Raw genomic sequence first — 12,086 nt, forward strand, 5'->3', positions numbered from 1 at the left:
GATCTTCAAGAATCCTAACGTTTCCTCGGGTTACCGTTAATAAACGTCAGCGCCTCCCCGATGCATTAGAAACTGGTTGTCGACGGTGCTGCCGGTACCGTTGTAATTCCTCAAACCGGAAACGGTGCCTAAGTGGATCACAGTAAGCGTATGCGAGCCCTGAAGAGTCCCCAGAGAATCTGAAGAGAGCAAACCCGGGACCCCGAATCGGTCTCACTCTACACCTCGTTTGCTGTACATTTATTTCACTCTTCCCATGCCACGCTCTACCTCAAGGAGACCCAAGTCATGGCGTGACAAAAATTCTTACAGCATCGGGTCGTCGATATTTACAGAGCTCGCGACATCTCGCGAGAAATGCGTGAATATATATATATTACATGATATATGTGTCCTCGCGTACGTTTGCACATGTATTCTCTTCTTCCTACCTAGCCTACTCGATTCTCCTAACTATCTTAAATTAAGATAAATTAAATTAAATACGACCTCCAAGAGTTCGGCTCTCAATTTTCGCACTTTTTTTTCCAGAAAGTTCTGTCTTTCAAGTCCACTGGTTGAGCAAGGTCACGGCCTGATCAGCTCCGATAGGGTCCTGAACCAGGAGATCCCGTCTTATCATTGGATGGCACCTTATTTTCGGTGATAAGAGGACATGGACACCCTTCAGAGCCGCCTTTAAAAATTTCACAAGGGACAAACTCGCTTTCTGCGGCTCCGCCGAGCAAGATCAGCTGATTTAGTAAATAAAGTCCAATTCCCGAGATTTTCGGAAGTCTCGTCCTTTGCGTCGAATTTCCTGCCACGTGCGGATAACGAGGTCCTTAGGACGTAGCGTCGAGTTCGATCCTAGATCGGCAAGGATCCCAGGCCTCAAAATTGCAGGATTTGGTTAATCCACTCCCGGAATTCGGAAATCCGGGTGTAAACTCCTGGTTGATCCGGCTCGGCGCATCCTATTCCCCAGCTGATGACTCCTGCCAGGATCCACCGCTTGTCCTTCGGCCTCTGGATCACCATTGGTCCTCCGCTGTCACCCTAAAAGAAATAAAAAAGAAATTACCACCACGCTCTAGAAACCCTCCAATCCATCTGATCCTGAATTTAGGAACCTCGCAGGAGTCGAATCCTCCTTTTCGCCAGCCTGCGCAGATGAAGATGTGCGGGATGTGCTCGACGTATCCTGCGTTCCTGTACATGGCCTCGCAGACGGTGTTGTTGATCACCGGGACGGATACTTCCTGGAGAACCGAAGGTAATGGTCCGTCTGGAAGAATAAAAAATAAAAAAAAAAATGCAGGACTCTGTCCAGTGGAATAATTAATATATTAGACGTTGGAGGGCATTCCTGACCATCATAGAGACGACCCCATCCGGTTACATAGGCAGTGTGTCCCACGTAGTTTTCGTCGTCTTCCGGCAAGCAGATCGGCAAAGCGTTTGGTTGGAACGGTAACAATGGCTCGTAAAATCTAAGCAGAGCAAGATCGTACTCAAAAGTCCTAGGATCGAACTGAGGGTGGCTGGCAACGATTTGCACCCTTCTCTCCTGGTACCCATAGGGCTCGTTTTCGTTGGTCAGGTCGTGCTCCCCGATCCTCAGCAACAGGTCGCTGGGCGTCACGCTGAGGGATTAGAATCGATATTATAAAAGTCCCGATCGAGGGAAAGTAAGGTGAAGAAAGCGGTGAAAGGCTTAGAGGAAGAAAGAGGACGGTGGAAAGTCCAGGAATGGCCCGAGACTTCTTCCAAGCTTCTTTTCGACCCTGAAGAGCTCTCGGTTCCCGTTCGCAGAGTGCAGCTGCTAGGATCACGGCGCAATTACGAAACTAAAGACGTGCATATTACCGGTAATAAAACTTTAAGGCGCTCTTCAGGCTCGTTCGCGGTAATCCTGCGAGCCGAGGTCGGGCTGGGAAAGGAAATCCAGAAGGTGAGGAACTTACGCCGTGAAAAGGAGCAAAAGAAGATGGATCAAAAAGAAATATTGATAACATGAAAACTCACTTTTCCACACAATGCGCAGCTGTGATCGCCCAATTTTCGTTAAGTAGAGCTGCACCACATTTGTGAAGGTAGGTCGAGGTCCTCCATTGACGCAGAGATATCTGAAAAGGAATATTTATCCGTCTTATCCGTATTTAAGCGTCCTAGGTCCTAATCGGGAGCCCGGTTTTTCTCGTTTCTCCTCTCAGGACCGTTTCCAGCAAACTCGAGCGCCATTTTACCTTCATTACGTAATATGTACGCAATATATACGTATGTCTAGACGTACCTGCCAGGGCCATTTGCCAAACGAACTGTGGTCTCCGCCGACGATCCTCGACTCTGGGAAGAGACGCCTACCGCAAACTGCAAGAAGAAACATGGTCGAATTCAGTCTACTCGATAAATTTTCCCTCCCAGGGGCTGCCATCTTCAACGGAGCATACTGAGACACGAGAGTGCACATATGCAAGTAAATGCACCATGTACATAAGACCGGACGAACCGGTACAACGTTATTTACGTCCAGCCAAGAGCGACTACGAATTCCGGACGATGCCCGAATGGTTCGCTTAATGAACGTTAAAAAAAATCTAGAAAATATGAATTAATATCGGGACGCCACCTTGCTTGTAATTAGACATGTTAAGAGCCGCAGCAACTGGTGGAGCCTCGGAAGTCATCATCTCTAAGGTGGAAATCGTCGAAGATGGCGTCGTCGTTGTGGGACGCGGCGATGTCACTCGCTCGGTGGTCGGTGACTCCGTGGAGGTCGCTGATGGAGAAATTAATAAAAAATGGAAGGATTAATATTTTAAGGAGACTTCATTAGGGATTTTTGCTCCTTTTCTTAGGTTACTTTGCTCACCAGGAGTCGGTTTGTCGAGAGGTTTAACAGAAGGTGGGGAAGGAGGAGAAGGTAACTCCTCACTTGGCGAACTCCCAGGAGATGGGATCATGACCCAGCCATCCGGCGTCGTGATCGGGGCCCACTCCGTCTCTGTGGATTCTGCGAGGACAATAGACTGGATATTAAATTCTACATTGATAAAAATCCCCATATAAAGTTATATAAATTTATATCAATGTGTAAACTCGACTGTCTCTATTTTTAATTGAATTTTATGACGCTCTGTAGCTTCAGGAAAATCCTCACCTTCGGGCGTGACCGTGCTGGCAGTGGTGGACGAAGGTTCCGGCACCCTGGTGGAACCTTCCTCCGTGGTGAAGGTCCAGGTGACGAGACCAGGACTCGTCGTCAAGGTACCTTCCGAAGAGCTCTCCTTGGGGGGTAGAACCTCGTTTATAAGAGTAGTTTCGTTGGTGACCTGAGGTGTGGACCAGGTCGTGACGACCGGAGCCGAAGAGCTGCTCACTGGGGTTTCCGTAGTGGTACTAGAAGGCCTCGGAGAGATTTTCGTAGTTTCCGAAGCGACGTCAACGGTATTGCTGGAATAAATCTCCGAACCTTCGGAGCTGACGTCCCCAGGTCTCTGGGTGGTGAACGCTGGAATCGCAGGTTTGGGAACCGTAACTGGCCTAATCGTGGATTCTAACTTGGTTTCGTTCCTCTTCAAGGTCTCCTCCGAAATCGTCGAAGGCAACGATGTCGGGGTTGTCGAGGTGGTGGAAACTGGGACAGAGGAAGTCGGTTTGGAAGTTGGGGGGGCTTTAGAAGGTGGAGGTCTGGACGTGGTTTGGGTCGTGGTGGGTCGAGGTTTCAGGGTCGTGGGTCTCGGCTTCGGGGTTGAGGTAGGTCCAGGTCTCGAGCTGGAAGAGGTGGATCCAGGTCTCAAGGTAGAAGAGGTAGGTCGAGGTCTGCTGCTGGTCGAGCTCGTAGGTCTAGGTCTAGGAGTCGTCGTAGGTCTAGGTCTAGAAGTCGTCGTAGGTCGGTTCTTGACGGGGACCGAAGGTCGTGGTTTCGTTGGCGTTGGTCGTGGTCTCTGAGACCCTGAAGGCCTGGGTTTGGTTCCTGCCGAAACTGGCCTCGTGGAGTTGTAGGAAACCGAGGAAGGTCGCGTGCTGGGCCTCCTGGTTGTCGTTTTCGTCGGCCTTACGGTCGTGGTGCTCCTTGGAGGGAACCTGGTGACCGGTGGCGAAGGCGACGGAGTCGTGGAGAACGTCGATCCTTCTTGACTTGTCTGGAAGGGTTTGGTCGTCTCCTCGACCTCGGGAATCTTGCTCGTGGTGTGGTGAATTATGGGTCTCCTGGTCGTCAAAGGCGAGAACGTGGGGTAGGTCGAGGTCACGGGCCTCTGAGGTCGGTCCGTGCCCTGGGGAAGCTGAGACGAGCCGAGAGTAGGTTTCGTCGTGATCTCCGTCACATTTCTGACTACCTGGAAGGTGGACAACCCGTACGGCTGAGTAGTCGTCTCTGGAGACCACGTTGGTTTGATGGTTGGTGGTCCAGGAACCTTGCTGGTGGAAGATCCAGGGAATTTGCTGGTCGACGATCCAGGAACCTTGCTGGTGGATGATCCAGGGAATTTGCTGGTCGACGATCCAGGAACCTTGCTGGTCGATGATCCAGGAACCTTGCTGGTCGATGATCCAGGAACCTTGCTGGTCGACGATCCAGGAACATTGTTGATCGACGACCCAGGAACCTTGTTGATCATAGATCCAGGAACCTTAATGGCCCCGGTACTCGTGGTACCAACAGTGGTACCAACCCCTGGGGTACTTGCTCCCAAAGTCGCGACTCCATCGTCTGTACTCAAAGTACCCAACGACCCCTGGGGGTGCTTTTCAGGTTTCAACCCTGGTTTAGACTGAGAGATAGGCTCCGACGTAGGTTTACTCTGAGGTACCACTTCGGGTACAGGTTTCGTCTGCGTCGTTGATGCCGATATCGGTCTCGGAGGAATCGTCGACGAGGAAGGTCCGAACTGCGTCGTCGACGTGGACGTTGGTTTGGGCCGAGAGACCGATCCTGGCGTAGGTTTGGACAAGGTCGTCGATCCTGGTGCCGGCTTGAACTGCGACGTTAACCCTGGACCTGGTTTCTGCGGTGGCATCGGCACCGGAACCTGATCAGGTTTGGGCCGAGACACGTAGTTAGGAATGTCGTTACTTTCGAGGGAATTATGCTGAGTCGTCGCCAAGATGTCCTCGCTCTCCTCGATGGCGTTATCCTGCGGCGAGATATCAGGCTCGTCGTCGATTTTACAGCAGCTCCCGAAGTAGAAGCGGTCTATACAGGTGCCCAGGTGAGTGCCATTGGCCTTCGCGCAGGTAAACGCGAACATGCACACCCCCGTCTCGCCGCTCCTGCGAGACACGCATGGCAGGTGTCTGATGTTCCTTCCGCTGCCTGGAACAAGGAACCGAAACGTTGGTTTTTTAAAAAATTGCATTTAAAAAATAAAGAAAATCAGTACATTGAAACGAGCCAATGGAAAAATTAAACGCCCACGTGGCTCTCTTCGACATCCCTGACCTCGACTTTGAGGTTCCCAGGTGGGGTTTGAAGAATTTCAAGAATTTAACGAATTTAACCCCTCGCAGAAATGATTGCTCGATACAAAAAAGTCATTTTTGCTCCTGAAGAATAAGTTCCTTGAAAATCAGAGTCAAGGTCACCGAGGTGCCTTGACCTCGCGAAACGTCTTTTCCGGCCGGGTGGCGCTCTCGTCGCCAAGATGGCGGCGCTCGTCCTCGCGGCCGCGGAATCCGCGGAGGTGAGGAACCGACGTCGCTGGGGCCCCGAAGAGGGGCCTTACGACGGCCAGGAAGTCCCGTTAAGATTCGTTGTGCGTGAGCCAGTTGGCCGCAGCCCGAAAGTGGGTCAGAGCCTTAGCCCAATGTGGCAGCTTCCTCTTCTCGAGGTACTCGCGATCTCGACGCGACCCCTGTTGCTCCTTTTGGCGCCGAGGTCTCCCCTCGCCAGGAGATCCCGGCCTAGCCTCGACTCCCATTGGCCGTCAAACGCATTCCAAGGATCCGACCACCGTGAAGACCGGTCGGGCCCCGGGCCCCGCTTCGCTCCGAATGTTGGGCCCAACGTTGGTTCGATATGTTGGGACCCAATACCGAACTCGATACGGTGAGGCCCAATTCCGGGCTCGGTGTTAGGGCATGATTTTTTGGGCTCGGTGTTAGGGCATGATTTTTTGGGCCTGATGACGCCTGATTTTGGGGCCTCATCTTCTTGATTTCCAAGCACTATTTTGGAACTTTCGAGCGAAGCGTAACTAACTTTTGAACATACCGAGACGGGTCGCGATTTTCGGGCTCGACGTAAGGCCCAATTTCTTTAAGGCTCTGGGCAGGGTCCCGGTTTTAAGATGAAGTGAAGGGTAAAGACCAAACTATCCGAAACTTTGACACTGCACTCCTGATCATCTAAGAATTGTCCTGACGCATTGAAAATTTGGATTTATAAAAAAAATTTATTCAACTCAGCCCAGACCAGAACCAAAATGGCGTCGAGTTCTCATATTTCCATCAATATACAATTATCGAAGGCTCTGATATGAGAATCGAAAGGGTCAGAACAATTTGACGACAATTTAGAACCCTCTGGTAATCGATAAACTCGCATTTGAACGGGATAAAGGCAAAAAAAGTGTTGCATGCGCTTCTATGCCAAACCGATGGTAATACGAGGTCTCGGAGTGAAAATTTAATTGACCTGGAAATCACAGATGGCGCAGGGGGTCCCTCCGCAGTCAATTAGGGCCCCAGAAAGCACGAATCCGGAGGATTTCTGGAGGTTTACTTCGATTTCTTTACAATTATTCTACGAAAACGACAGGTGGAGTATGCCATTTGGTACAATACCCAATATAATTCGACCCAGCTGTCGATATAAAAACCAACGTCGGCAACGTAGGTATGTAGAAAAATCTTCTTTATCGACGTCGATCAAGTTCCTCGACGTGTTTCACTTCACCTTAATTGCATCTTGGGGATGACAAGTTTGGGACCACTTTGGGCCCCGGATTACCGTGCAGAGCGTACGGTGTTTATCTAGGAGATTTAGGCCAAAGTACCGCTCAACGCCTCTACGTGCCCGTAAAGGCCCCGATCTTATCACCGGGATTTACGGCGACACTTGACGAGCTAATCGAAGATAGCTGACGGATTCGATGCATCGGACCCGCTCTGATCGAATTCAGGGATCGTTAATGAGGTAGGGGAGTCCATTCGCGTGTTCGGTTAATGTGGATGACGGTCTTCGGATTCGGGGTCAGTTGGTCGGACTCGTCATCGTCGAGGATGACGGTGGCACCGTTGCTTTCCCGTGGAATGTCGGATGTGACGCCCACGATTTCGACCGGTAAATCATTTCCTGGGTCCGTTGGTCTTCCAGAAAATATTTCCCTGGAATGCCTCACCGGTGAGGAATTTTTTTTCAGGGATGAGTCGAGCAGGAACTCCAACGACCGAGATGACGTCCTCCGAGGACGCCGCTCGATGATTGGAACTCGAAATGCGGATTCGATCTCGTAAAGGGAATGTGGAATTGAAAAGGGGTCCCGTAGGCACTCCGGGCTTCCCGGGATGAGGAAAACCTTGCATAAGAGGCTTCGTGACCGTGGATGACCCACTTGCATGGAAAACTGACCGGTGCTCCCACGTTCCGTTCGAGCACGTTCCAAGACAGGGTCAATGTCGCTGTTCCTCCGATCGAATCGATGCAGATTCAGCTTATCCATCTCTATGCGTTAGATTTTGCATCTCCACCCTCCAGACTCCTTGTTCATAAATATCATTAATAATACTCACCTCCAGGAAGAAACTGCGGACCGTAAATCGGCACTCCCGAAACGCTCTTCAGCGTCAACTCCACCAAGAAGATGCACAGCAAGAAACTCGTCGAAGAGCGCAACCTCCCTCTTTCTACCATCTGTAATAAAGAAAAATTCATAAGAAATGTTTAATCAATCCAACCGAAACATTTCTCCGATTCCCACAATTATTTTTACATTTTTTTTTTATTTAATTTAAGGTCGCTTAATCAATCCATCCCTAATATTTCTCCAATTCCCGCAATTATTTTTACATTTTTTTTTTATTTAATTTAAGGTCGTTTAATCAATCCATCCCTAATATTTCTCCGATTCCCACAATTATTTTTACATTTTTTTTTTATTTAATTCAAGGTCGTTTAATCAATCCATCCCTAATATTTCTCCGATTCCCACAATTATTTTTACATTTTTTTTAAATTTAAATTAAGGTCGAGAAGATTGACTTTTGCACAATGTCGCCGATTGGTATACATTTTTCGATGTACTTTACAGGTAAATCTTCTCCCGGGTCGTTATTACTGTGTACATACCCGGGTGGCATTACAATCGCTCGTTTGTACACGCGTGAACAATCCGGCAACATCATCAGCTAAGTTAACACGGAATATTGATATTTAATCACCCGCCGTTCGCATAATTTGCAATCTACATCCATTCCGATATGCAGCTTCGCTCAGGATCCGCGCAATGAGGTTCTCTTGGAAACGTGACGACATTTACTGCCGTCACGGTGTGTGTACACCATAGTCAATTGTCTAGAAAATCCGTCATATCCTCTCTTATCTGACATTACGCTCTGACGAAAGAATAATGTTAGTCAGTCGTCGCTCCCGGAAGGAGTTCTGCCGTAATGACAAAAACAATGCGAGAAAAATCGGGGAAAATTTTCGGAAAAATTCTGAACATCCAAGGAGCCAAGTGGGACGTCTTCAGGTACTTTCTGAGAGCAATGCAACATTTTTTCACGAGTTTCGTCATTGTTCGCGATTCGACGTGTGATTAAGTCGTGATTAGGACGTGCTGCGACGTCTCCCAAAATATGGCAATTTTAATTGAAATTAATGGACGAATTTTGGAAAAAAATTCTGCACATCCTAAGAGTCAAGCGGAACGTCTTCGGGTACTTTCTGAGAGCAATGCAACATTTTTTCACGAGTTTCGTCATTGTTCGCGATTCGACGTGCGATTAAGTCGTGATTAGGACGTGGAGCGACGTCTCCCAAAACATAGCAGTTTTAATTAAAATTAATTTACGAATTTTGGAAAAAAATTCTGCACATCCTAAGAGTCAAGCGGAACGTCTTCGGGTACTTTCTGAGAGCAATGCAACATTTTTTCACGAGTTTCGTCATTGTTCGCGATTCGACGTGCGATTAAGTCGTGATTAGGACGTGCAGCGACGTCTCCCAAAACATAGCAATTTTAATTAAAATTAATGGACGAATTTTGGAAAAAAATTCTGCACATCCTAAGAGTCAAGCGGAACGTCTTCGGGTACTTTCTGAGAGCAATGCAACATTTTTTCCCCATTTTTTCAGGAGTTTCGTCATGGTTCGCGATTTGACGTGCGATTAAGTCGTGATTAGGACGTGGAGCGACGTCTCCCACGACGTGGCATTTTTCACCTGGGAACGTTCCCACGTTTACGGACGTCTACCTTTCCTCTGGTCTTCCTAACGCGAGGAAGGAATAGATGAGGAAATGCCCGAGGTCGGCAACTCCTCCATCGCAGGTTCTTAAAGACGACGACCTAAGAAAATGGCCACATTCACATATTCGCAAAAAAATCCCCAGGAAAGATTTAAAAGTAAAAAATGTCCACGATTCTCGAAATCACCTTCAGGAGGAAATTGGAAAAATCTCCCTCCCCCGGGTGATCGTCATCTCGCTTGAAAATCGGGATCACTGACCTCGACAACCGAGAGGCTCGCTCGACTCTACGATACAAATTGCTGATACAAATCCATGAAGTGCTTTTCCCATTAGAGAAGGAGCTTAGCTGATTATCTCCTCAAGGTATTTCCCCCCGATAACGGGGCACTAAGAGGACCCTGAAAATTCTCTAGGGAATTCTTAAAATTCTTTGGATTTTTCTAATGCCTGGGATTTTCTAGAATTTTAGGATTTTTCTAGGGAAACAATGCGGAATTAATTATTCCCTCTCTTGGGGGAACTCGAAGAGGGGAACGGGAGGTTCGCAGTGTTTAGAAAGGTCGCTAGATCCTTCGAATGGGCGACACGTTCGAAAAGAAAGCACCGTATAGACGAATTTCGTCCGGTTGGCACGTACACTCGAGCAGGACGTAACGGTACCGGAAACTTTCGTTTTACCGTGGACGTGGGTACCGCTCTCCGTCAGCTGCGATCGAGAAACGCGAACTGCGGGCAAAAGGCTCGATTTCGAGGACTGAAAATCCCCAGCCGTACCCCGAGGTTTATCAATTCCCCGACGAGGGGGAGGAAGGGGCCAGAGAGTGAGAAAACCCAAGAGGAAAGGGATAAATCGAGCACCAACCGAAGTACCGCTACCTTACTTAAGCTGACTTACTTAAGCAACCCGGAGGATGCAAACAGACCGCCTGAAAGTACCCGAAGAAAGGACACACTTTTCACGGTCGACGGAGCCAATCGAAGATTTCCCTCTTCCGGAAGGAAAAGGAAAGAAAGAAAAAAAAACGAAGTAAAAGAAAACACCGAGCGACCCTGCATTTATCGTTTTTATGCGTTCATAAGGAGGTCGGAAGTCGACGAGGGACCAGAGGGGCCGAGATGCCGAAGAAAGAAAACACACCTTCACGGTCGAGGTAGCTGGTCGTGGATTTTTCTCTAATCGAGCAGTGCACCTGGAAGAGATGGACCACTTAAACAAGAAATAGTTCATGGGAAAAAATATGAAAATGAATTTTTGAAAGCTTTCCCGAAACCACAAGGGTCCAAGCTCATGGGGTGAAAAATGAAGTTTCGACGTTCCCTTCCCCCGGGAATATTTTTAAGGGCTCGAAAAATCGGAGGAGGGTCTTCAGGGTGCTCCTTAAGCTACTCCTAGTTACCGGATCCACCTCTTCAGGGTCTCACCTTGAGCCTTCTAGTGGAAGCCAAGCCGCAAAGATCAGCTGTCTCGCAGAAGAGCAGTCCAGCGGTCGTCAGACGAGCCTTGGACCGCTCATTTTATTCCTCGAGGCGAGGAATCCCGAAGCAGTCCCACAGGACTCGGTCTTCCCAGGACAAAGTGGGGTTCACGAGGAAGATCCGGTCCAGGTCTCGTCCAGGGCCGCCAGCGATCCGATCGGTACCCAGGTTCACTCGCCACTGGGCTTCATGTCTTCTGACAATGCCCCGACTTGCGAATCTCCGGAAGTCACCTGGACATCCCTGAGGCGAAGGTGGACTCGAATCGGCGAGAAGAAGAAATTTTGGGACCAACCGCTGGGACCTGGCCGAATCGATTGGGTCCTCTGGTCCTATTCGACGGGGTCTTGTCGGGCCTGGGGGTCAGCCGATTGAGAGGGTCCCTCGATGCCGGGCTGGTCTCGCCTCGAAAAGTCCCTCCCGGACGACTGACCGAGTGCTACTAGTCCTATTGGTCCCAAGGAGGCCTTTCCCGCTCCAGTCCGACACCGCCGGGCCCGCCGCGTGCGGCCCCGGGCCCCGCGCGAGGCTCTCTTCCGTCAAAAGAGACCCCGATGCCGCTTTTATGAGAATTCCGACATGCGCTATACTCCAGGGTCGACTCGATAGGATGGATTTGGATGCAGCTTCAAGTCTGACTATGCCTCCCAGGACTCTGTATCAGTCCTCGGGCCCGTTCTTCAACTCAAACCCTGGCTACCAAACTGGGTCCTTTTCGTCAACCTCTTCTCCTACCCCCTGTTTCCAAAAAATTCAGTAAAATTCTAATTAGGATACATTTCCGACTTACATCTAATTGCAGCTTCATGTCTGACTATGCCTCCAAGGACTCTGTATCAGTCCTCGGGCCCATTCTTCAACTCAAACCCTGGCTACCAAACTGGGTCCTCTTCGTCAACCTCTTCTCCTACCCCCTGTTTCCAAAAAATTCAGTAAAATTCTAATTAGGATACATTTCCGACTTACATCTAATTGCAGCTTCATGTCTGACTATGCCTCCAAGGACTCTGTATCAGTCATCGGGCCCATTCTTCAACTCAAACCCTGGCTACCAAACTGGGCCCTCTTCGTCAACCTCTTCTCCTACCCCCTGTTTCCAAAAAAATTCAGTCAAATTCTAATTAGGATACATTTCCGACTTACCTCTAATTTAATAGACTTGGTATTAATGGTTTATGAATGTTAATAATTCCCGGAAATTTGATTTTTATCCCC

General features: G+C 49.1%; 1 protein-coding gene across 1 annotated transcript; it reads right to left on the bottom strand.

Annotated features, from left to right (window-relative positions):
- Window positions 1-724: 724 nt before the first annotated feature.
- On the bottom strand, window positions 725-11,679 carry LOC105696197 (mucin-5AC). Its single transcript, XM_023434984.1, has 10 exons — window positions 11,662-11,679; window positions 7,717-7,837; window positions 3,143-5,299; window positions 2,855-2,995; window positions 2,612-2,761; window positions 2,276-2,352; window positions 2,008-2,108; window positions 1,354-1,625; window positions 1,113-1,267; window positions 725-1,038 (listed from the first exon to the last, which is right to left on the bottom strand). Exons 1-10 carry the CDS (start codon window positions 11,677-11,679, stop codon window positions 874-876), a joined length of 3,357 nt encoding a protein of 1,118 aa, XP_023290752.1. The 3' UTR covers window positions 725-873.
- Window positions 11,680-12,086: the final 407 nt, after the last annotated feature.

The sequence above is a fragment of the Orussus abietinus genome, unplaced genomic scaffold (assembly GCF_000612105.2).
Source record: "Orussus abietinus isolate OABI.00-Male unplaced genomic scaffold, Oabi_2.0 scaffold34, whole genome shotgun sequence".
NCBI lineage: Eukaryota > Metazoa > Arthropoda > Insecta > Hymenoptera > Orussidae > Orussus > Orussus abietinus.

Bases quoted from the DNA above. Each gene is read 5' to 3' on its own strand.
- LOC105696197 (XM_023434984.1), bottom strand. The intron at 1,626-2,007 runs GTGAGTTTTCAT...CTAATCCCTCAG, and splicing joins GCTGCGCATTGTGTGGAAAA to CGTGACGCCCAGCGACCTGT. The intron at 1,268-1,353 runs GTCAGGAATGCC...TTATTCTTCCAG, and splicing joins ATGGGGTCGTCTCTATGATG to ACGGACCATTACCTTCGGTT.